The sequence below is a fragment of the Panicum virgatum genome, chromosome 8K (assembly GCF_016808335.1).
Source record: "Panicum virgatum strain AP13 chromosome 8K, P.virgatum_v5, whole genome shotgun sequence".
Lineage (NCBI taxonomy): Eukaryota > Viridiplantae > Streptophyta > Magnoliopsida > Poales > Poaceae > Panicum > Panicum virgatum.
In genome coordinates, this window is record NC_053143.1 from 44,657,456 (window position 1) to 44,682,962 (window position 25,507).

At 49.3% G+C, this 25,507-nt stretch overlaps 1 protein-coding gene and 1 long non-coding RNA gene across 2 annotated transcripts; one reads left to right on the top strand and one right to left on the bottom strand.

Moving 5' to 3' along the window:
- Positions 1-517: 517 nt before the first annotated feature.
- On the top strand, positions 518-2,708 carry LOC120644833. The gene is made up of 2 exons (XR_005663962.1): positions 518-1,567; positions 2,480-2,708. It is a non-coding gene; the product is annotated as an uncharacterized LOC120644833 (long non-coding RNA).
- A 259-nt stretch (positions 2,709-2,967) lies between these two features.
- LOC120645802 (disease resistance protein RPP13-like) lies at positions 2,968-20,231 on the bottom strand. Its single transcript, XM_039922539.1, has 4 exons — positions 19,275-20,231; positions 3,840-4,128; positions 3,523-3,581; positions 2,968-2,979 (listed from the first exon to the last, which is right to left on the bottom strand). Exons 1-4 carry the CDS (start codon positions 20,229-20,231, stop codon positions 2,968-2,970), a joined length of 1,317 nt encoding a protein of 438 aa, XP_039778473.1.
- Between the last annotated feature and the right edge of the window lie 5,276 nt (positions 20,232-25,507).

Genomic DNA, 25,507 nt, shown 5'->3' on the forward strand with positions numbered 1-25,507 from the left:
ATAGAAACTCTCCCCATATAAATGGGCTACGGCAAAGCAGAGATTTTCAAAACAAAAACTGCTCCATTTTCACAAACAAGCTTATATACGGTTTTCCCCTTTCGGGAAACCCCAAGCACTTACACACGCTAGGTAGATTACCTTACAGACAACTGACGCTCACAGTAGGCTCCCTTATTTCTATATTACAATGGGAGTGGTACTAATTAAAGTGGAGTGGAGGTGGATGTGTTCTGAGTATTCGGCAGTCGGTGTCTTCTCTCCTCTTCTTGGTCCGGCGATGAATGCGTGCGTCTGGCTTCTTCTTTTATAGACGGGAGGAGCCTTCTGGCTTAAGGAAGCGTCTGAACATATATATAGTAGCTCTATTTAGTACCTAGATATGGAATAAGGTATTCCATACCCGATCCCAACTCGCGTACCCGATCCGTCTGCTCCACCGGAACCCACCTCGCTGATCCGCCGCTCCGGTTTCGCATCCGGTTCGCCCGGCTCGCGTCGCCCCACACACCACACCCCGCACCCCCACTACCACCACTAGCAGCACCACCGCCGCCGAGCCCAGCACCCGCTCAGATTTCTGTTCACGGCGGCGCCCAGTCGCCCACCCAATCCCGGCACCCAGTCGCCGCTCCCTCCCCCAGACGCAATCCCAATCCCGGCGGCCAGCTCGGATTTCTGTTCCTGGCGGCGCCGCACTACCCTGCCGTCGGCGGGCTTCCCGTCGGCGAACCTCGGGCCGTCCCCACGAAGGGCTGCGCGGCCGGCCCCCGTCACGCCCCGGCGAGCTGCAACCTCAGGAGAAGCTAGCCCAATTGCGCCGCTGTACAGCCGAGAAAAACTGGTGCGTGACCACGGTGACCGCTGCGGTGACGGAGTTGTTGGCGGGCGGGGACGGCGGCGTGACCTCGGCGGACGCCGAGTCCTTATGATCCCGCATGGATGGCTAGGTGCTGGTCTCCGTGTGGGCAGCCTCTCCTTGACTAGCTCTTGGCACGATGGCGGTAGGTTCGTACCCCATTTTTCCTGCGGAAGCCTTGATTTTCCTTGCCAGTTCCCCTTCGGATCACGGTCGACTGCAACGGAATCGCATTTACGGCGTTCTTTCTCAGTGGGGCGTGGTTCCAATTCCTCCCGTTATCCATGGATTTCTTAGGATTCATGAGCTCTCAACACCCCCCCCCCCCAACCGCAAGGTGCCCTCTTTTTTTCTCCCGCATTTCTGTTGATTTTGATTGATTTACTGCGTTGGTAGGAGGATCTATGCAGGTAGTCGAGCATTATTGGCCATCCATTGTTGCAATCTCATAGTCGCCACTTAGGATTTCTTCTAGTCGGCTGCACCCACATGGGATTTATGCTGTCTCTGCAGGGATGACGAGAATGATTCAGTTGCCGACGCCTATCCGCAACCAACGAGTTGCAGGAGACTAGCAGGCGCTCGACAATGTGTTGTGAAGTCCCAGAACTGTCCGCCTCCAAGGCTCCAACATGAACGCAGTGTGCAGAGCACCTCTGTCGAGATTTTGGGAGCAGTACGTCTTCTTGCAAACTTCCAGGCGCTGAGGTAGATTTCTAACTGGTTCAGTGTGGTTTCCAATTGTTGTAAGACTGTACCTGCTGTTGTTCATTTGTTTGGGCTCTTGGATAAGATGGATTCAGCAAATTGTTATCTTCTTGGTATTTATTTTTGTTGACAACTAATTCAAGTTTGCAGTAAAGAGTGGGTCGAGAAGTGTAGATCCCATAGTTTGCTGGCTAAAGGATGCTTGTTCTTCATACAAGAACTAGATGTTGTTTGTTGGCTGAGAGATACCTGTTCAGATAACTAGAGCTTTAATTCCTTTTTGCTAATAAACTAATTGATGACTTTTCTGTGTGAATATGACTAGATGAGTTCTTGTTCCAAACTCAGATATGCAACTTATTTTTGTTCAGAGATGTAAATGTTCACATATGCATGCTTCTTAGTTGTTAGTGCCTGATATGGATTCACCCGAAAGATGCTGAATTGCTGATCTGATTTGCTAATCCAATTTTGGTGCTAGGTGAAGACCTGCTTTGGTTTGATAGCCTGATATGAGTTAATATGTTTGGATCAATATATTTTCCTAATTATTCTAGATGTTCTGAAGCTTTGGTCCACTATACATTTCGTTTCGTGAATATTGATACTAGTTTGCCTGATCAATGCCTTGTTCTATGTGAAATGCTTATGGTATGCCTGATTGGTTTCGTCTTTCGTGTTTAATCCCTGGTGTTGTGAGTTGCTTTCTCTTGCACTTCTCCTGCTGATTTGGACTGAATAATTTGTTGACAAATTCCCAAGTCTGCAGCCAGTTCGTGCACCTGAGTATATCCTGTCTATGGGGTTTGTTGCAACACAATTCCAATCTACTTAATAATAGTTTTGCTCTTATGTAATACGTATAGGCTGTCTTAAACCTGCATATACTAATAATTCTTAGCTCTTATGCAGATTGCAATATGCATGCTGGTAATCTGCACGTGAGATGGTTGATTGGCTAGATAGTTTCTGATTTCCTTTTTGTTTATTGTTCTGCCAAATTGTAAAAACAGGGTCAATGAAATAGCAAAATGCATTGAGTTTTTATGAACTCTTATTGTGTGCTCGGTTTAAATATGGTGAATGGAATTGCAAAATGTACTCAGTTTTAGATTGAAATTGAGATCAATCAATCACAAAATCACTATATTCAATTTGTATTTTCATATATGCAAATTTGTTTTGTCATAAGAGAACTAACTTGGTGTTAGTTTGCATAGAATTGAAGTTTTTATGATTGCGCATGCTTCAGCGACAAATCTTTATGGTATGATAGAAAATGGTTATGGTTTTACTCAATGACGTGAACATCATCCCAGCTGGAATTAAGATATTTTCTCTCTAGAATGAGAATATTATATGTTTTTACCAATAATGGCGTGCCAACAAAAAATTTTACATCAGTCCTTCAACTTCACACCAACAGTGAAAGGTATTATTCCTCAGAAAACATTGGAATCGTCGTATACCAGCAGTTGCACTGGTGTACGGATCTTCCAGGCCGCGGAAGGCGGAAGCCGCCCAGACTGCCAGCGTCATCATATATGGCGAACGGTTCCATAATGTTGAGCGATTCAACAAGTGCGTGCATGGGAAAAGAAAACCAGGCGCTAGCCGCTAGGCCCACCGGCCCACGGACGTGCGTGTCCCTCACGCAAGAAAATCGGACGCGCTCGCTCGGGTGGGTGCTGCTGCGGGGCGGCGGGAGACGGAGCGCGCGGATGCGCGGGTAGGGGCGTCGGGCAGCTCGGGTATGGATGGAATAGCGGTGTACTATATATATATCCACTATAAATTGTATATTAATCACTATGCAAGAAACTTAACATAAAAAAATCATGAATATATGTTTACTACGTTTTGTCATACCATGGCAAAGAAAATTAGCTAGCGGGTTCCAGAGAATTATCAGAGCAGTGGGACGCTTGTCGTGAGAAATTAAAGCCAAAACTCACCTTCCCTTTGATGAATAGATCAAGGGCCTCATCAGATTCAAGATCCTTGACGTGGTACACTGCCTCATTAGACGTTGCACAGTGTCTTGCGACACTTTCATCTCTAGTAACAACGACGATACAGCTTCGAGAAGTTCCCAGTGACAACTTAGCTCTTACATTCTCCCAGTCAACCTTAACCTCCAAATGGTCAACAACAAGGCAGCGATGGTGATGCAAAAGAGACCGACACATATTGATGGTGGTAGAGTAACCATATTTGGTACCGCGTTGGCCGCTCAGTTCCGAAAATAAGCTACCGTAGAAGTCATTGATACCTGACTGCGCATGAATCCAAGCGTACTTTTCGAAAATCCGTTTGACCACGCAACGGTAGAAGACGGTTCTGACAAGAACTGATTTCCCAACATCAGCAGTCCCCCACACTGAGACCACATGATGTGGTATATCAGTCCCTTTGCCTGGCAAATGAATTTTCCCCATAAGTTGATTCATTGCAGAATCGCGCACAAGCAGGCAGACATTTTTCAGCCAGTCGTTGGCACTAATTTCTAGCCTGGATAATAAGCGCCCACTCATGCTGCTCCCGATATCTTCTTGAATATCCTGCAAATATGTTATGGACATGATATTTTGAGCAAGTATCAGAGGAAAAGAAAGTGTCTCCAAAAACTATATACTGCCAATCTAATCCAATTCAAAAGAGTAAATCCACTTTTACCCCAAGTCCCAACACGTGCAAGCTTAGTGTATAAGGTATATTCAAAGAATGCAATGTCTACAACAGTAATTTTGATTTGGTCCAACACACATCACCAACGGGTGGAATTTCAGCATATATAATGAGAGCAGAACAATAACACTATATTGTAATCTAGAAAGACTCAAATACTATGTAACCAAAATGGACTCGAATACAATGAGAGCGTGAAAACACTATCAAAGAAATTCCATTGTAGAAAAACAAAAGTCAGTCATGACGCATATGTGGCTTTTGACTGCGACAACACACGAGCATATTTGCTAGTATAAGGTAAAGTACAAGACAACAATAAGATTGACATGGATATTGGTAATAAAATAAAATAAAATAAAATAAAATAAAATAAGGCTACCATTCGATTAGATTAAAGCGCTACCATAATAGTTGGAATGTCTAACACCCTGTTTGGATGTAGGTATTCACCCTTAGATCAATTAGATTAAAGCGCTACCATAATAGTTGCAATGTCTAACACCCCATTTGGATGTAGGTATTCACCCTCAGAATTCGGAATTGGCATTTATGAGCTCCAATTACAGCTGTTTGGTTGCTTTATAATTCAAAATTCGAATTGTGCCTCATTGCCAACCAGCATTCATAGTACTCGTGCCTGTCCTCCCTCAATACTGCGCCATATCCCTTCATATTGGGCAGAATTGCCCGTTTATTCTCGTCCGCCCGCAGGCAAGACTTTTCCCCGCGCGCAACACCTCGTTCCTCGATGCCTCAGCCACCGCCGCCGCAACCCTTCCCATCTTCCTTGCAGCCGGCACCGCTTCGCTTCTTCCTCACGGTCGGCAGCCTGGCGCCCCTTCTGTTCTTTGTCGCAGCAGGCCCCTTTCCACCCCTTCTTCCTCAAGGCTGGTGCCGGCGCCCAGCCGCCACATCCCTTCTTCCTCACAATGGGTTCCTTCAGTTCTTCCTCACAACCGGCGGTGCGGCTCCCCTAGATGGCTAACCCATGTGTCGTCCCACTCCCGCCCCTCCACCGTCGTGCTGCAGCCACGTGACGTGTCCCATCCCTTCACTGGCCTGCCCCTGCGGCATCCCGCTCCAGCCCCTGCAATGTCCCGCTCTCACCCCTCCACCGGCGTGACCGTGTGAGGCGGCCACGTGGCGCGGGATGTGAGGAATGTGGAGTACTCTATCCTGCTTGTGATGAGTGAATTGTCAACCGTGCGGTGTGATCGTGCGCTTGGTCTTTGGTTGCAGGTACACGGGCATCAAGTGTCGATAGAGAGCTGCCGTGGAGGTGCTGTGGCCGATGGACTGTGCGGTGGATGGCGGTGAAGGGCAGCCTAGACCGGAGCTCGGGCCGGGCAACAGCTGTGGCGTCTACTCCTGGATCGAGGGCGCAAGCAGCGACGGAAGGCGGGTTTCTTGGTTTGCGCCACAAAACCAAGAAGGCGGATGGCGGTTGAAGATGCCAAGTCGTGGAGGCACGGGCATCGGTCTCGGGACTGACGGAGGCGACGGGCGTCGACGGCGTCTAGGGCCTCGCTGCGGGCGAGAAGTTGATGGGCGTCGGACGGCGTCTAGGGCCGTCAGAAGGCCGAGGCGGGAACGGCGTCTAGGGGCACGGCGTGGAGGCGGGAATCTTCCCGCGCGTGGAGTTTTGGCGGTTTTCTCAAAACCGGCCACCTACCCGGGTTTCGCGGACCCTCCCAAAACCGCGAACCGGATCTTCATCGACATGGCGGCATCGCGGAGAAGGCTTCGAGTTGAAGAAAGAACCTCGGCCGTCGGATGAGTCCAATGTATCTTTTCCAGTTTTGCCCCTACGGGCTTTCTAGTGTCTAGTTAAGTCTAGGGATATTTTAGTCTTTAGTTTAGAGAGTTAGTGGGGTTAAAAGTTGATCAGGGTAGCCAACTCACCTTGTGCCTGGCACCATCAGAACAGCCGCCCCCTCCTCCAGGCACCCCTCTCTCCCTCTCGGTTCTCTCCCTCTCCTCTCTAGGACAAGGGTTTTTAGCCATGGATTCTTGAGACTTTGTAAGTGGATCGATCGAGAAAGGAGGCCCATCCCTCCTTGTGCCCTCCAGGGTTTTGATCTCGTCTCAATTCTTTTCGTTTTGTGCCTTGTTTGGTTGAATTTTGATTTTCGTTGTCGATTCTTGTGCACGAGTTGAGGAGTTCATTCTTGTTGTTCTCGTGACTCCTTGGGGTGTTCCTAATACTTCTAGCCTAGTGCTAAAACCCTCAGATTCATGAGCTCCTTCGAATTGACGTTTTTGAGCTCTAGAGAAAACCCCGTTCTTGCTCGGGAATTCCTCGATTCCTCCCAAACCATGGAGTGATTCGTCGATTCCTTTGGTGGGTATGTTTACAAGGTCCTTTGTGATCGTACCTGCAAATTTTGGTGAGATTTTGACTTGATTTGATCCTCCAATCACCAAGTTTTCCAATGAACGGGGGCTGAAAAATCGTTTCTGGGCACGGGCAGTGTTTCCTTATCACCGGTTAATCCGACGTTTGAGTTTGGTATCGTCGGTTCAACCGGTGAGTAGGTTACTCATGAGTTAGGGTTTTTGGGGTTTTTTCGTTTGGTTGCACTTATGTATTAGTCACTAGATGCATCGGATCAACCGGTGTTACCACTGGGTTTTCTATTTTGCCCGTTCAACCGGCTTATAGATTTTCCTTGACGTCAGTTTAACCGGTGCTCAGTGCAGTTCGTTTTGTTGCTTCTCTGGGTAACTGCACCGGTGCTTTGGATTTGCTATCGTCGGTTTAACCGGTGCTTGGAAAATCGGTCTTGTGACATCTCTGGACAACTGCACCGGCGACAATTTTGATTTTGTTAGATCATCAGGTGTGCATCGCCGGTTGAACCGACGACGTGTTAATCTTTATGTCGGATCAACCGGTGCTCGCTTCTCTCAGCTGCCGGCCTTGTCTCATCGGTTGAACCGATGCTGTTTAAATCAGTACGTCGGATCAACCGGTGAGTTATACCGTGCTGTTTCTTCGACTGTTTCTTCGTGTTAGCTTCTGCACGTGATCTCGATTGTTCCTAGGGGTGTTTTGTGTTAGTGTAGCTCTTCCATAGCTACTCCATACTTCACCTAGGATTCTAGGGTCGGGTGTTTACTTGGGATCTTAAGCCGAGCTTCCGTTTGCAAGAAATTTTTATCGGCTCCCATTCACCCCCCCTCTCTGGTCGCCTTTTCGGTCCCTCAATTGGTATCAGAGCTTGGTTGAGGTTTTCAGTACCTTAACCGGTTCGAAAACTACTTGGCGACCATGGCGAGTCTTGGTAAGATCCCAGTATTTTCCGGCGAGGACTATGCTTATTGGAAGGTTCGCATGCGTGCCTTCTTACAAAGCATGGGAGCCGAGGTCTGGGATATTACCAAGAACCAGGCGTACGAGGTGCTTGCCATTCGGACCTCTCCTCTTCAGGTGTCCGAGCACGAGGCTAACGCCAAGGCTGTCAATGCCTTGTTCGCTGGCATTTCTCGTGCAGAGTTCTCACGCATCCAGGGTTTTCAGAAAAGCCCACAAAGTTTGGACGTGCCTTGAGAACTACCATGAGAGCACACCTTAGGTGAAGGCCAGACTATTCGAGACTCACCGGCGTGAATATGAGAATTTCACACAGGGGCCGGGTGAGAGCATTGGCGACATGTTCAGTCGGTTTCAATCGATTATGAACAAAGTCAGTGCGAATGGATCTGCTGATGCCCTTGAGTACACAGAGCATGAGAAGGCCCTCAAGTTGCTCTACGCACTTGACCACTCTGTGTGGGATCTCAAGGTGAACACAATCATCGAGTCTGCAGGCTATGAGACTCTGACCGTGAATGAGCTTTTCAACAAGCTCAAGGCCACGGAGGTGGATAACCAGACACGAGCCAAGCTCAATGGTGCCCCTCCTTCCAAGAGCATCGATCTTGTGACTGACCCAGGTGGATTGAGCTCTAACGCTAACTCTGCTCTTGGCTTTTCTCTTGCCTCTCTGCTCTCTGTTACAGATGAGCAGTTAGAGACGCTGGGCGACGACAACTTGTGCCTCCTCATCAGCAAGTTCCAGCGTGTCTACCACAACAAACAGAGGAAGAAGAACCCCGGGTGCTACCACTGCGGCGATATGGACCACTTCATCGCCGACTGCCCCAAGAAGTCCGGTGGTGGGCAGAACAACAACTTCAACTACTACCGCCACCGCGACTGCGACGAGGGAGGCTCCAACAAGGAGCGTCGGCGCCACAAGCACCGCAGTCGTGACTGGGGAGGATGCTTCGACAAGGAGTCGCTCAAGAAGCGCTTCCAGTACAAGGCCAAGAAGCGGGAGAAGGCTTTCCTGGCGCAGCTCAGCGACCTCGACAAGAGCTCCGACACTGACTGCTCTTTTTCACCGACCTCCGACGACGACGACAAGAAGAAGAAGAAGCGGGACAAGGATGCCACCGGCTTCATCGGCCTTTGCTTGGCGGCCGGTCGGCGCAAGGGTTTCTGCACCATGGCGGGTGAGGCCAATGGTGCTCGTGCGTCTCCAGGTGGACATGCTACACCGATGCACGGCGACTCTTCTCCTGGATCCGAGAGTGATTCAGAGGTAAACTCCACGATTGACCTGCTTGATACGGAGGTTAGGGAGTTGTACGCCGCTCTCGACAACCAGAAGAGGCTGCTTAAGGAAGCAGCTAGAGAGCGTAGAAAGCTTAGGGCTGAGCTGGCTTGCGCTAGAGAGAAATCTGGTGAGGATGAGTGCGCTGGCTGCATATCTCACATGAATGATCTTGTTGCTCTCCATGCAAAGCATGATGAGAACGTCGCGAACTTAGATGTTGCTAAGACTTCGCTTGCTGACGTGTCTCACGAGCTAGCCAAGGCCAAGCATGAGCTTGAACTGGTCAAGGACGCTCCCATAGTTAGTGATGTGCTTGAATATGATGAGTGTCCCATTTTTAAGTCTGATCTAGCTTCTTTGCAGTCTAAGTTTGCCACTGTTGTTTGTGAGCTAGAGGAGCTTAGATCTAGGCCTGTTCTGCTTGGTGCCTGTAAGCTTTGTCCCACGCTTAGGTCAGAGCTAGATGAGAAGAACGCTTTGATTAAGTCTTTAGGGAAGACTAAGGTCGTAGAGTCTAGCCCACCTATTGATTGTCATGTTTGCCTTGGTTTGATTTCTGATTTGGATAATCTTGCGGTAGAGAAAGCCAACTTGGAGAATGAGAATACCTATCTTAGGGCGATTCTGAGTTGGGTTTCTAGCAGTGAGCCGCAGTTGGGCATGATGATCAAGCAGTTTAAGCGTGGTGATGGTTTTGGGGTCGGTTACACATACACGAAGTCAGACTTTGACAAGCTATATGGTAAGATCGGTAAGGCTGCTGGAGCTCCAAGTGCTCTAAACACTACTAGCACGAGCACGCAGCCTTCGCTTGTTGACCGCGTGGATGGTGTGCTTAAAGAACCATCGAAAGCACCTCCATAGAAGCAGGTTTGGGTTCCAAAGCCCAGTGAGCTGAGGAATCCCCTCGATACGCTCTCTGCTGCCACAACCCAGGTTGCCCAGAAGAAGGGGGATGCTCCTCCCCGTCCGCAGGCGAGGTCTCCACCTCCCAAGAGAGAGGTGGGGTACCACTGCGAGTACTTTGACAGAGAGGGTCACCTGGAGGAGTTTTGCTTCAGGAGGAAGCGGGCTGTGAGGCGTGAGCAGGAGAGACGCAACCCGAACATGTACTCTGCTTGGGTGCATGGTCCTCCTCGGCGTGGTGTTAGGCAAGATGCTAGGGTGCGTCGTGTAGGTGGAGGACAGGGAGACGGTGGTGGTTACCGTGCTCCAGCGGGTGGTTGCTTTGCCGGTCGTGCTCCTGGTCGTCCTCAGTACAACTATGGACCACGGGACCGAGGCTTTGGAGGAGGTTACGATGCACCACGCTTTCCTCACGGTGGTGGTCGTCAGCCTCACGGTAGACGGGACACGGGATACGCTTTGCCTGATTTTGCTAACCCCTCTGTAGAGCAAATGGCTCGACACTGGTTTGCTTCACACTTTGCTAACCTCAGTGTTGAGACATTTGCTCACCCTTTATCTCACTACCTCAGTGCAGGTTGGAGGCTTGGAGAACAGGTGGATCATGGACTCCGGTTGTTCGCGTCATATGATCGGGAATGACAAATGGTTCTCCAGCCTCACCCCAACGCGCCACAAAGAATACATCATATTTGGGGATAATGGTAAGGGCAAGGTACGTGGTGTTGGCGCTGTTATAGTTTCTGATCGCTTCACCCTGAGAGAGGTTGCTTTGGTTTCGAATCTTGGTTTTAATTTGCTCTCTGTTTCGCAATTTCTTGATGAGGGGTTTGAAGTTCGCTTCAAGGAGGGCTGCTCTCGAGTTTTGGATTCCAGAGGAGATCTGGTTTGCCGGATTGTTCCTCGTGACTGAGTTTTCTTGGTTGATTTCTCTGGAACTCCTTTTGGCCCTTTTTGTTGCTTGTTGGCTGGTCTTTCTTCTGATCTGTGGAAGTGGCATAGAAGACTTGGACATTTGAGCTTTGACTTGTTGTCGAGACTTAGCTCACTTGGCCTGATCCGAGGATTGCCCAAATTGAAGTTTGAAAAGGACCTTGTTTGCCACCCGTGTCGCCACGAGAAGATGGTTTCCACCTCCCATGCGCCTGTTAATCAGGTGATGACCACTCACCCTGGAGAGTTGCTACACATGGACACAGTCGGTCCTTCTCGGGTGATGTCGGTTGGTGGAAAGTGGTACGTTCTTGTGATCGTGGATGATTTTTCTCGCTATTCTTGGGTCTTTTTTATGAGAACCAAGGATGAGGCTTTCAAGTTTGTTCGAGACTTGATCTTGAGGTTGAAAAACAAGCTACCCCAGGCCATGAGAGCAATTCGCAGTGATAATGGCACAAAATTCAAAAACGCTCATTTTGACACCTTTTGCAGTGATCAAGGACTTGAATACCATTACTCTTCCTCCTACACTCCACAGCAGAATGGAGTTGTAGAACGGAAGAATCGGACGCTGGTTGAGATGGCGAGGACGATGCTCGATGAGCATAGGACTCCTCGAAAGTACTGGGCTGAGGCGGTTAATACCGCTTGTTATGTGTCCAATCGCATTTTCTTGCATGCTTTTATGCACAAGACTTCTTATGAGTTGCGATTTGGACGCCAGCCCCATGTTGACCATCTCAGAGTTTTCGGTTGCCGGTGCTTTGTGCTGAAGGAAGAAAATCTTGATAAGTTTGAGTCTCGATCGTCTGACGGTATTTTTATCTGTTATTCTTCTCACTCTAGAGCTTACCGTGTGCTGATTATTGATACTAACATCGTCAGAGAGACTTGTGAAGTCACTTTCGACGAGACTGCACCGTGCAATTCTTCTGTCTTTGAGATTGCAGGAGATGATGAACTCGGAACCCCCCATCTTTGAAGATGAGGAGGAAGAAGCTGTTGAGGGTGATGCTGAGGCTACCACGTGTGCTGTAGACCCAGTCGCCTCCCCCACAAGCTCGGACGATGATGATGGCCCCGAACCGACTACATCCACTTCCCGGGGGCCGATCGAGCAGGTGACTCAGCCTTCCCCAGCTGCACATGAGGAGACACCAGCTTTGGTTAAGGAGGAGGCGACTTCGACAAGGGAAGCACTGCAACACATTCAGCGTCGTCACCCACCTCAACAGATGCTAGGTGACCTCAACGAGAGAGTCACACGGTCCAAGGTAACAAGTATCGCTGGCTTTGCTCATTCAGCGTTTGTTGCCTCTTTTGAGCCCAAAGATATTGGACACGCTCTTTCTGATTCTAATTGGGTCAATGCCATGCATGAGGAACTTGAAAATTTTGAAAGAAACCAAGTTTGGGTTTTAGTCGAGCCTCCACCTGCTTGTAATCCCATCGGAACGAAGTGGGTTTTCAAAAACAAGCAGGGTGAGGATGGGTTGATTGTTCGAAATAAGGCTCGTCTTGTTGCCCAGGGGTTTTGCCAAAAAGAAGGAATTGATTTCGAGGAAACTTTTGCCCCTATTGCTCGTTTGGAAGCGATTCAGATCTTTCTTGCATTTGCTGCTTCTAAGGGCTTTAAAGTTTTCCAAATGGACGTTAAATCTGCCTTCTTAAATGGTTTTATCGAAGAAGAGGTTTATGTGAAACAAGCCCTAGTTTCAAAAATCCCAATTTTCCAAACCGTGTTTATAAACTTCAGAAATCACTTTATGGTTTGAAACAGGCACCTAGAGCTTGGTATGATAGACTGAAAATATTTTTGCTGGCTCAGGGTTTTTAAATGGGATGTGTGGATAAAACTTTATTCCTCATGCGGTCTGGCACTAATTTTCTATTAGTTCAGATATACGTGGATGATATTATCTTTGGTGGCTCTTCTCACGCTCTTGTCTCCAAGTTTTCTGAGCAGATGTCCAGGGAGTTCGAGATGAGTATGATGGGTGAGTTGCAGTTCTTCCTCGAGATGCAGATCAAGCAAACTCCTCAGGGCACGTTCGTCCATCAAGCCAAGTACACCAGGGACTTGCTGCGGAAGTTCAACATGAGTGACTTGTCTCCTCAGCCGACTCTGATCAGCACATTGACGACGTTTGATGAGGACTTGGATGGCGAGGCGGTGGACCAGACGGAGTACAGGAGCATGATCGGCTCCCTCCGGTACCTGACGGCGACACGGTCGGACATTCAGTTCGGCGTCTGCCTCTGCGCATGGTATCAGGCTTCTCCACGCACCTCCCACAGGCAGGTGGTGAAATGCATCTTCAGGTATCTGAAATTCAACCCTGAGTTTGGTCTTTGGTACTCTGCAGATTCTTCTCTGGTTTTGGTGGGCTTTTCTGATGCCGATTTCGGTGGGTGTCGGTTGGATCGCAAGTCGACATCCGGCACTTGTCAATTTCTTGGTACATCTTTGGTGTCTTGGTCCTCTCGCAAGCAGGCTAGCGTAGCGCTTTCTTCCACAGAAGCTGAGTATGTTGCCGCTGCTAGCTATTGCTCCCAGATACTTTGGATGAAACAAACCTTGCAGGATTATGGACTGAGTTTTGATAGGGTTCCCATCTTTGTAGACAACATATCCGCTATTAGCATTGCAAAGAACCCTGTCCTACACTCCAGAACCAAACACATAGATATCCGGTTCCACTTCCTGCGAGACAATCATGAGAGAGGCCACATAGACTTGATCCATGTCCCTTCAGAGAGGCAAATCGCAGATATCCTAACCAAACCTCTTGAGCAGGACACCTTTGCTCGCTTGCGAGGGGAGCTTGGGGTTTGTTACCCCTTTTGATCGCTGACTTTTCTTTGGTTAGCTTTGTAGGGTTTATTTGTTCTTCTCTTAATTTTTCTAGGTTTGGTAGTTGCATTGTGCATATGCATTGTACATTTCTGCATTTTGCATTGCCTCACTTGCACTAGCATTCTTGTATACATTGCTATGATCTCCTAGTGCTTGCTAGTGTGAGTTTATAAACGTGATCATGAATAGCTTGCTCCACTGTGTATATGACATCATCTGAGTTAAGCTATTTTGATTTGAAAATTTGAAAACATGGTCACCCTGTCTTGGCTACTAGCATGTTAGGGCGTGTAGGTATGCTTTGCTATCTCATTCATGCTAGTGTAGCCTTTCGTTCAGCAATTCATATGTGACATGATCTAAAAATTGATAAAAATTGCTTGAATTGTGCTTAATATGGAATGGAAAGATCCAGGTGGGATTGCTTGTCGCACTGATCGAGCTTTTGGGACACCTCACTTTGCACTTGTGAGAACCCGGGCAAGGCTGTGCATGACTGAAACGAGTGTCTTAAGCTTCTAACTACCTTTGGTATAGGCTTGGCCTTGTTGCTAAGTAAAGCATGACAAGCTTTCAACCCCTGGCATTAATAATGAGATTGCAAAATCAATGTTTACAACATGCTTTGGAGGTTTTTGGCTCACCTGTATGAGTTTGATTAGCACTGTCTTTCATTCCCGACTTGCTAGTGCTAGATCAAGGGTGATGCTTTTATTTCTCTTAAACTGGAACTTGCCTAGCTCTAGACTGATTTGATATACCCTGTTGAGCTAGATGCAGGTCTTGTTTATGGATGCACACGTGCTTGTGACTAGTTGTTGCTCATATCATTGTATCCCTGAATGCTTTCACTTACACCTCCTGTATTGCATTCATCGCATAGCATATGTTCAGGGGGAGTCTCAGTTTCAGGGGGAGCTTTAGGTCTGTTTAGCTTTGATGTGTGCATGTGCCAACAAGGGGGAGAAGTTAGTGATCGAACAAGAGGGAAATTGTTTGATTTATCCAAAAATTTGTTGTGCACAGGGCTTTGAGTGCATACATGTGGTGAGAGTTGCACTGGTAAGGGGGAAATGCATGGAGTTTCTGCTTTGTTTAGCTCCTGGTTTTCCTTTTGCTTCTGGCATGAATGTGTCGATTCCTGCCTCTGTCTTTGAGGAGTCATGTCTATGTTTGATCAATTGCGTCGAGCCGTTGCCCTTGTCTGAGGGAATCGATCTTTGCTTGGTTAAGTGACCTGTTCTTGCTTCTTTCGAGCTTTTGTCACTTGTTCAAGTTCTCTTGTTTCCTTGTTCTTCTCTATTTTTGTTTATCTCTTGGTTCGATTGTGGTGTGTTGACAATGCACTCATCAAGGGGGAGATTGAGGAATGTGGAGTACTCTATCCTGCTTGTGATGAGTGAATTGTCAACCGTACGGTGTGATCGTGTGCTTGGTCTTTGGTTGTAGGTACACGGGCGTCAAGTGTCAAAGGAGAGCTGCCGTGGAGGTGCAGTGGCCGATGGACCGTGCGGTGGACGGCGGTGAAGGGCAGCCTGGACCGGAGCTCGGGCCGGGCAACAGCTGTGGTGTCTACTCCTGGATCGAGGGCGCAAGCGGCGACGGAAGGCGGGTTTCTTGGTTTGCGCCACAAAACCAAGGAGGCGGACGGCGGTTGAAGACGCCAAGTCGTGGAGGCACGGGCGTCGGTCTCGGGACTGACGGAGGCGACGGGCGTCGACGGCATCTAGGGCCTCGCTACGGGCGAGAAGGTGACGGGCGTCGGACGACGTCTAGGGCCGTTAGAAGGCCGAGGCGGGAACGGCGTCTAGGGCCACAGCGTGGAGGCGGGAATCTCCCCGCGCGTGGAGTTTTGGCGGTTTTCTCAAAACCGGCCACCTACCCGGGTTTCGCAGACCCTCCCAAAACCGCGGACCGGATCTTCATCGACATGGCGGCATCGCGGAGAAGGCTTCGAGTCGAAGAAAGAATCTCGGTCGTCGGATGAGTCCAATGTATCTTTTCTGGTTTTGCCCCTACGGGCTTTCTAGTGTCTAGTTAAGTCTAGGGGTATTTTAGTCTTTAGTCTAGAGAGTTAGTGGGGTTAAAAAGAGATGAGGGCAGCCAACTCACCTTGCGCCTGGCACCATCAGAACAGCCGCCCCCTCCTCCAGGCGCCCCTGTCTCCCTCTCGGTTCTCTCCCTCTGCTCTCTAGGACTAGGGTTTTTAGCCATGGATTCTTGAGACTTTGTAAGTGGATCAATCGGGAAAGGAGGCCCATCCCTCCTTGTGCCCTCCGGGGTTTTGATCTCGTCTCAATTCTTTTCGTTTTGTGCCTTGTTTGGTTGAATTTCGATTTTCGTTGTCGATTCTTGTGCACGAGTTGAGGAGTTGATTCTTGTTGTTCTCGTGACTCCTTGGGGTGTTCCTAATACTTCTAGCCTAGTGCTAAAACCCTCGGATTCACGAGCTCCTTCGAATTGACGTTTTTGAGCTCTAGAGAAAACCCCGTTCTTGCTCGGGAATTCCTCGATTCCTCCCAAACCATGGAGTGATTCGTCGATTCCTTTGGTGGGTATGTTTACAAGATCTTTGTGATCGTACCTGCAAAATTTGGTGAGGTTTTGACTTGATTTGATCCTCCAATCACCAAGTTTTCCAAAGAACGTGGGCTGAAAAATCGTTTCTGGGCACGGGCAGAGTGTTTCCCTATCACCGGTTAATCCGACGTTTGAGTTTGGTATCGTCGGTTCAACCGGTGAGTAGGTTACTCATGAGTTAGGGTTTTTGGGGTTTTTTCGTTTGGTTGCACCAGTGTATTAGTCACTACATGCATCGGATCAACCGGTGTTACCACTGGGTTTCCTATTTTGTCCGTTCAACCAGCGTATAGATTTTCCTTGACGCCGGTTTAACCGGTGCTCAGTGCAGTTCGTTTTGTTGCTTCTCTGGGTAACTGCACCGGTGCTTTGCATTTGCTATCGTCGGTTTAACTGGTGCTTGGAAAATCGGTCTTGTGATGTCTCTGGACAACTGCACCGATGACAATTTTGATTTTGTCAGATCATCCGGTGTGCATCGCCGGTTGAACCGACGACGTGTTAATCTTTACGTTGGATCAACCAATGCTGTTTAAATCAGTACGTCGGATCAACCGGTGAGTTATACCATGCTATTTCTTCGACTGTTTCTTCGTGTTTGCTTCCGCACGTGATCTCGATTGTTCCTAGGGGGTGTTTTGTGTTGGTTTAGCTCTTCCATAGCTACTCCATACTTCACCTAGGATTCTAGGGTCGGGTGTTTACTTGGGATCTTAAGCCGAGCTTCCGTTTGCAAGAAATTTTTATTGGCTCCCATTCACCCCCCCTCTGATCGCCTTTTCGGTCCCTCAGGATGTCTTTGTCCGCCCTGCCCCCTCGCGGTGCAATGCCCACGCTTCCGCTCCAATGCGCTAATTCGCAAGACGAATGCATGTTAATCCATGATTAGCGCAACTATAGCAAATTATGAATTGATTATGCTCATTAGATTCGTCTCGCAAATTAGCCTAGGGGTTATGGAATAAGTTTGTCAGTAATCGACATTTAGTACTTCTAAATAGCAACATTCTAGAGGAATAATTATTATCCCAGTGCATCCAAACAAGGCCCTAGATTGTCTGGGATCAGCTGCATAAGGGCCCAGATCCAGTGTGGTCTTCCGTTCGTGTGGTCCTTGTGTACTATTTGCATGTCTACCCCCTCGTGTTTGGGACTAACACACCATGCGCTTTAGCATGCCCCTCTGGCAGGGTATGGCCATGCCGCTGCGTCTAAGCACATGAAGATCAAATTGCAGTATAAAAAAATTTGGAACTCAAACTTCCAGAAAACACCTCAGCAGTAAATTTTATAAATAGGATCACTAAATACTTGCTGAAAAATAGGTCTACAAATTTATCAGTATAATACCATAATTATTTAATGGAATGCTGTAACAAATGTTGACTTTCACTTCATTCAATCATTGTCCTTATGTTTTTCATGTTCGAAAAGATACAATACAATGCTAGCACTATATTATAAATGAAAATGTATGTTACATGGTCCGGTCATTCGTAGGTTAATAACTACGTACTATGTGTCGGATGTTAATTCATTGTCATCTTACGAGAACTTACAGAATGAAAATTTTTGTCGAAAAATTAACGTTGTTTAGTCCAAGACATAGAATATTCAAACTCACCAGATCATGGGCAGCATTTGAGTGAAGATCTTTCACGTGGCACACTTCATCGTCTTTCGTTGCACAATGTGGGGCGAAACTTTCGTCCCTAGTGAGAACAACGATACAGTTCCGAGTTTTCTGAGACAGCAGACAACTTAGTTTTTTTACGAAATTCCAGTCATGCTTGGGTTTCATGCGGTCAATGACAATGAGCCATAAATGTCGACGAAGAAGATCCAGAGCCTTGCTGATGTCATAAGAAGGTTTGGTTTGACCTAGGCTCCGTTCCAAAAATAAAGTCCAAAGGCCCAAATCAGGCTCTGAGTTTTCGTCGGGTGCATCAACCCAAACATACTTTTCAAACATCCCATTGACCATGCATCTATAGTAGACGGTTCTGACGACAGCTGATTTCGCAAAATCAGAATTCCCCCACACGGAGACCACATGACGTGTACCACTCTTGCATGGAGAATTTATCTTTCGTTGAAGTCGTGCTACTTCAGAATCACGTCCACGGAGGCGGACATTTTTCAACCACCGGGAGGCAGTCTCCAGCATGGATGGGTATGGATGCCCCCGAACCGATTCCTCTGCGGTTGTTGCAGAGGGACTCAGGTAGGTGACACATGAATCCGGTGGTGCAGGAGTCTCATCCTCCTCGCTGTTTTTATTACCATCTTGAATGTCCTGTCAACAATAACAGACTTGAATGATCATGTTTGTTCAGGGTTTGTATTTAACCCAACCATTTTAATGTGTGGTCCTCTTGTTGTTTTGAGATACCTAGATACAAATTATAGTAAAATCTATGTTTACATATTTTCGAAAAATAAAGATTGCCTTGCAATAATGGTTCTATCAAAGACTTACTAGTGCCAAATTCAATTATAAATGGTTAACTTCTACATGATCTTTCTACACCAAATTTGGAAGTAAAAAATTACAGAAAGTTGCGAACATAGTTGCTCTACAAACATGAATTCGTAAAAATATGTCCTATTAGTTGTAGAAAAAGAACAGTGGATCCAATTAAAAAAGTTTGCAAAATAATTTCTTAGCTGGTGTTTGGGTCGGCTATAGATCGATCATGAAAACCAGATTACAAAAAATGTAATAATCTAACTACTCAGAATACTATATCTCATAATCTGGTTTGTGCCAGCTAATAGTAGATAATATTACCCAGTTTCCTATAATCTAGAGACCAAAACAGCCCAGATTATTGCCATCTAGGTTTTTAGTTTCCGGTTGTTTATAATCACTATTCATAATCCATATTTCTATAATCTCTTCTGCTTTTATTGCCGGAAGCAGCCTAGGATGGGTTGGTAGCCGGAGTAATTGCCATGTGCTTATTTAATCCGAAATAGATCCATAACTATTTGGGCTAGCAATAAAAAATTGTATAATAAACTTGTCAATATCAATGTGACATTATAGTAAAAGAAGTAAAGAGCACGGAAATAAAACTAGGCGTGACATATAGTATGTAGGAAATTTTTTGGAATAGTCAATGATGTCGATCACCTTGCTGGAAAACAAGTAGACAGAGTGATTGGCTGAGAACTGTTTAATCTCCGATACATAATATGGATGCCCTACGCACACGCTTGCAATCTCGAGCTGGTGCGTTGACACGATGATCCGGCTCCCATTGTTCATGTCTGGCAGGTATGCCCTGATGGGATCCCACTGAGCCATGCTGGATAGGTCTTCAAGGATGATGAGATACCTTTGCTGGTTGATGACTTGGTTTACCACCTTCTCGACATTAGTGTCGGCAGGCGCATGGATCATCGCCATAACATCTGCGCCTGACATTGGCACTCCTGGCTTCTGGTAACAGTTTGTGTAGAATTGATCAACCAAGTTCCGGATGAACTCATGAGAATTGAAAGGAAGAACCAACTTCACCCAGGCGCGGCACTTGAATTTGGAGCATATCTCTGAATCCTCATACACCTTCCTGATGATGGATGTCATCCCAAGATCACCTCCTGTTCCACAAACCGACATCACCCGAAGGTCCTTATCTGCAATGGATATCGAAGTTTTGAGTTCCGAAAAGGCGACCAGATCCTTATCGTCTTCCCTCGCCTTGACAAAAATGTCCAATGCCCTTGAGTTTGCAGAGAGCTTCTGTTCCATCTCCGTGACAGGTTTGGAGCCAGAATCACTGATGAGGTTGTAGCGCATGCTCCTCTGGCTCAGATCCTCCACACGGGCCTTGAGTAGCTTTATCTCTGCGACTTCTTCGTCCAGGGGTAGCGCTGCTCCTGCGACCACACAGGATGGCAGCAAGCGGAGCCACCAAAGCTGCTTTGCGTCCAGGTGGACGACGAACTCAATGCAGTCTTCAGTGTCACAAGACAGATCGCGGACCTGCCTCACCCAGGTCTTCACCACTTTATTCTTGATGCAGTCCCCATTGGTGGCGTCGAGGAAGGACTGCATCATCTCGAACTCTTCCTTGATGAACACCATATCACGCTGGACGGTTTGCCACTTCTCCTCATCCTCCTTGAGGGCGGTCTTGACCTTGTTTAATTACCAGCGCATCCAAGGCTGTCTTGGAAACACCAATTGCAAGATCCACCATTGCTCTCCCTCCCTCCCTGTTTCTCCTCCCTCTCTGTCTCTCTCGTTTGTTTTCTTGTGTGGTGGTGGGATTACCTGGTGTCAATTAAGCGGTGCTGCTACTGTTCAGAACGAATTTTGTAGGCTTCACTAACTCACCAAGCATCCATTAAGTTAATCGATCATGTCATAGCTGGTGCCTCTTGGATCAACGAATCTGCAATAGCGCCAAACTATATATATTAACCAGGATGATACAGAATTCTGTACAGGTTGTCACAAGGGTGTAAGATGACCAATTAAAACCAAGTAATCAACATAGTTTTAGTACGCCTCAGAGAAAAGAAACAAAGCAATTCGGAGCTGTTTCATTTGTTCGCAATCAGCCAGCTGTTAATTGGATGCCCACCCTATATAAATTCAGCTAAGCGAACAACTTTCTTATGTTAATCAGATATGGAAAAGATGAGGCCTTCAACTAATTCAATGTTAGCACTTATATTAGTCAGACATGGGATAGTTGATGCCTTCAAGCAGCTTATTATTATTGGTGGAATGTCGAATAACAGTGGTAGACCAATTAACGACACAATTATATACTGAATTAGATATAGGTCTGTCGTTGGCTGTGAAATAATTTGCCAGCTGCGAAGGCCCAGCCATTGCACGATGAGCGTTGATGTTGGGGATTGCCCCTGCAGAGGTGGCACCTCCCGAAGGTCACTCGAAGGTTAGCGACAAAAACTTATAATCCACACAATCCCATTTCTATTGAACTGCAGGGTAAAGTGAAAAAGGAACCTTCGGATGCTGTACCCCGAAGGTTGGACGGCTGAAGCTTCGGCATTGAGAAGAATACTCGGTGGACACTGATCTCGAGAACCGGCCTGAAGAACCTTCGGTCATCTGCGCGAGGGGTTTGAGACCAAGGCCTTGCCATGCCCCGAAGCCGGAACCTTCGGTCGTCTGCACGAAGGTTTGAGACCAAGGCCTCGCCATGCCCCGAAGCCTGCCGAAGATACATCTATCGAAGGTTAAATCCGAAGGTTACAAGAAAGATCACGTGTGATGCGTGATTTCGGGTTGGAGTATTCAAGTCGGACATTCTAACCTAGGAAAATGACCAAAAACCCCTACTGTACTATCTGAACCTCTGGAAATAGCAGAGGGGCCTTTTGGGAATGATGTAATAAGGTAGGGGGTATAAATAGATGCCCACCTCAACTTTGTAAAGGGTTGAACTTTTCTGAAATTATAGTACAATTACGATTGTGCCATTGATTCTAATTGTTGAATACCTTCGGCTCACTTTCATTGATTATTGTTTCCTCTGTTTGGAGATCGCAAGCTAGATCCCAACCGATGCGCCCACCTGTGTTCTCAGCTCGACGAACAACTCACGATGGCTCCACAAAAGAAGAAAACCACCAACCCGAGCACCTCAGGTCCCGAAGGTTCTAACCTTGTCGGCGTCCTGACCCGGCGGTCCGGACCCAACTAGTAATGTTGCGTGTTTCCTCGTCCCAGATGTTGATGCAAGAGGCAACACAGTAACGCATGGGTATATCCTGGTTCCGGCCATGGGGCCGTACGTCCAGCAAGGGGGTGTGCGAGGGCACTGTATTTTCTTGCACCGGTGGTGCCTGTAGTAGGGGGTACAAGCGAGGCGCTGTGGAGGAGTGGTTGGCCTTTAATGCCTTCGTATGACGGGCGGGTGAGCGGAAGGGCCGTTTGTCCTCTTTGTCGAGGGGTGGCCTCGAGCGAGGCGGAGACGATTCGTCTCACTCAAGGTTAGGTTCGCTACCCTTGAGCGAGGCAGAGACGATTCACCTCCCCGAGGGTAGGCTCGCTACCCTCGAGCGAGGCGGAGACACGGGGCGCAGTCGAGGGTCTCGATGGGGAGCCCTCGAGTGAGACGGAGATCACCCCGTGAGTCCGAGGGGGGTGCGGATGGGCCGCATGCTGGGCTTCTTTGAGTCCTTTCCTTTCTTCCAGATTGGAAGGAGGCCGTAGGCCTTAGTGGGCTCAGTTGCCTAATATGTGTTTGCGTTTTTATGGTGATTTAGGTACCCCGATTAGGGTGTCCCTGATCGTGGTCGCCGACAGTAGCCCCCGAGGCTTTGGTCGAGTCAAGGGATTCAGCCAAAGGGTATTTCGGAGATTTTACCCCTTGACGTGAACGATCGGTGCTGAGCTCCCGCCAGGCGCACCTGGTTGTCGGCCTAGCGGATGCGACAGCTCGTCGGTCGGGGTAGTGCACCTGCGGAGAGAGTACTCCGAGGCGCGCGCCCCTTCTTGTTTCGTTCCAGGGACAAGATGCGTCAGCATGCTGAGCGGGCCAGGGCCACGATGGCGCCTGCTGCTCTGAAGCTGGTGCTTATGCCGCACTGTCCTGGGCTCAGGGTCTCGGCCCTGCTTTCCCTGGTCGCCTTGCGATGCGCCGTTCGAGGGCAGTCGGCCAGCGCCGATGCTGCGCCGCTCAGCGTCCAAGGGCTCAGCTTTGCTTTGTCTCGTCATGTCTCAGCATGGTAGCCGAGGGTATCTCTCGCTCGTGGGGAGCCGCGCCGTCACGGGCGGTCCAAGCCTTCGTCCTTCGGCAGGCTTAAAGCTTGGCGCCTGACACAGCTATAAATAGGGGTCGTGGGATTCCCTTTCCTCTCCAACTTCCCTGCTCTTACTTCTAGCATCGCCTAAGTCTCATAATGTTTTCCTTTGCCTTTCACGACCAGCCCCCAGATGGGGTGGCCTGGCCTTTTCAGGCTTTGATGCTAGAAGAATGCTTGCGAGCGGCGGAGGAAAGCCGGAGAGGGCATGCGCACCATCCCTTAGCTTCAGTGGGATTAGCAGAGGAGCATTGGGCCTGTGGGGTCCTGCTTCTACGATGTCCCTCAGCCTGAAGGGGGATTGAGATGCCTTACCATGGCGTTGGTGCCAGGTTTGGTGGCTATTCTTCGCATCGTCCCTCCTGGCGACAACGTCGCGCTAGGGGAGATGGTGTGGAGGGTGCTGTCCGCCAGCTTGACCCCCCGCAGGGTCTTTGGTGGGGGAGATGCTAGAAGAAAGCTTGCGAGGAGAGCATCCCGCTAGACCCGTGCGGTCTGGGGGCTGTTCCTTGCAATCCCTAGCAGCCTGGCCGTTGCCCCGGCCAAGGGCTCGGTACTCTTAATCTTCGCTCCCTCCTCCCCAATACAGGGAAAATTGCCACGCAGGTGGCAATGCGTTTATACTTTTCGACGGCTTTAAGCCGGTAGCCCTTTGTAATCTTTGTTTGTAAAGAGCAATGAAGTCTCCTTCTCCTTCGCGGAGAGGACGACCGTAAGTGTATGGGTGGGTGCCACCCCTGCAGGAGATTTTGGTCCTTGAATGTGTGAAGTTTCCTCCGTGGGGGCGTGTCAATGCACCCACGGGTGTAGCCCCCGAGGCCTTGGAGGAGTGTTTGCACTCGTCCAAGGGCTATAATCATCGCCTTGCTTGGTTGCTTCACTGAGGTGGCCGCCCAGCGTCTTTTTCAGCCGGCATCGGCACTCCTTTCAGCTGGCCTCGGCATTTTTCGTGCTGGCGCAGCGACCCAGTGTTTGGTTAAACACACGGGACTTCATAATCGACGGTCGTCGACCCATTCGAGGGTGCGGCCTGAGCCGCAGTGTGCGAGGAGCCCCCGAGCCCCGGCCTACGTAAAGGCATTTGGGGAACCCTCGACTTTGGTTACGGCCCTCGTCGCCCTTTCGCAGGGAGGAGGGGTGAAGCGCACCATGCTACCCATGCCCGGAACACGAGCTATAGCTGCTTCGGTGAGCTGTTATCGGGTAGTTCAAGTGGACGTTCGTGCCCCGTTAGATAAGGGTCGGCTCGTGGTCCGTCGACATGTCACATAAAGCGCTTGCAAAGGTTCGCTAGGCGGGGCTCGGACCCATTTGATAGGGTCCGAGGGCTCGATGCTCTCCCTCGATGGGATCCCCCTGCTAGGCACCCTCGATTGGCCTTGAACACTGCGTAGGACGACTCGAACTCCATGTTCCAGGGTAGCTTGTACGGCACGTCCATGCAGTCCCTAACTCTGGCGATCTGGGGCACCTGTCGAACCCTCAACGGGCCAGGCTTCGAAACCCTGATCAGTAAGGCCTCGGAAATAGATTCCCTCGAGGGTGAAGAGCCCCGAAAGGAATATTCCATCACGGTTCGCAAGCGGCGCGGAGTCGCTGGTCGTGTGCGCGGGTCTTCCGCTGGTCGTGGGCGACATGACCCGGTTTATGCGGTGTAGTGCGGGTGCGCCTTTTCAGGCGACTACATCGGGTAGACGAAGCGGCGTGGGCGGCGGCTGACGGATGGAACATCACAACAGTCACGCCGTGCCCGTCGGTTACCGCACCGTAATTATTGCCGAGTGCGCGCGTGGGAGACTCCGCGGTCATGGGACCCATCCGTCAGCGACGGCAAAATCTACCGCATTGAATACGGCGGATTCGGGCCATGGCGGTGTATCCATGCGTCGGGGTGAAATAAAAGCGAGAGAGGGGGGTTGTTTGGGCTCACCTGGCCATTTGCCTTCATCTCCCTTGCCTTCTCCACCTCCCCTGCATCCTGAGCCCACAGCCAAGAGCGAAAGGAGGAAGAAGGAGAGAGCGATAGCGCACCTTAGGCACCATAGAGCTTGCCTTCCCACCTCCCCCCGTAGTTCGAAGCAATGTCGGATGTGCGAGAACCGTTGCCGTGGGGGAAATCCACCGCCACAGAGGCGGTTCTGGAGCAGCTGGTCGCCGACCGGCTGCAACCGATGAGGAGACTGAGCTGAATCCCCCCGAGGGCTACGTCGTGAGCCTCGTGCGTCTCCACGAGCAGGGATTCGGCATCCCTGTCAACAGGTTCATGCGGGCGTTGTGCAAGAACTACGGAGCAGAGCTACACAACTTCGGGCCCAACTCCATCTCACAGGCGGCGGTCTTCGTCGCTGTCTGCGAGGGGTACCTGGGGATCGAAGCACACTGGGACCTGTGGGTCCACCTGTTCCGCGGCGAGCTCTTCGTCGAGAATGTGCGGGGCCAGCCGAAGAGGTTTGCGCGCGCCGGAGGCCTGATGCTCCATTTGCGCCCGAGCCGGAAGAATCTCTACATCCCCAACAAGATGACAACGAACAACGCCGGGTGGACTCGAGGGTGGTTCTACCTACGCAACTTCGGCAACAA

Bases quoted from the DNA above. Each gene is read 5' to 3' on its own strand.
- LOC120645802 (XM_039922539.1), bottom strand. From the start codon at position 20,231: ATGGTGTTCATCAAGGAAGAGTTCGAGATGATGCAGTCCTTCCTCGAC. The intron at 4,129-19,274 runs GTGATCGACATC...ACATATTTGCAG, and splicing joins TCTACTTGTTTTCCAGCAAG to GATATTCAAGAAGATATCGG. The intron at 3,582-3,839 runs GTATCAATGACT...CTAATGAGGCAG, and splicing joins TTGGATTCATGCGCAGTCAG to TGTACCACGTCAAGGATCTT.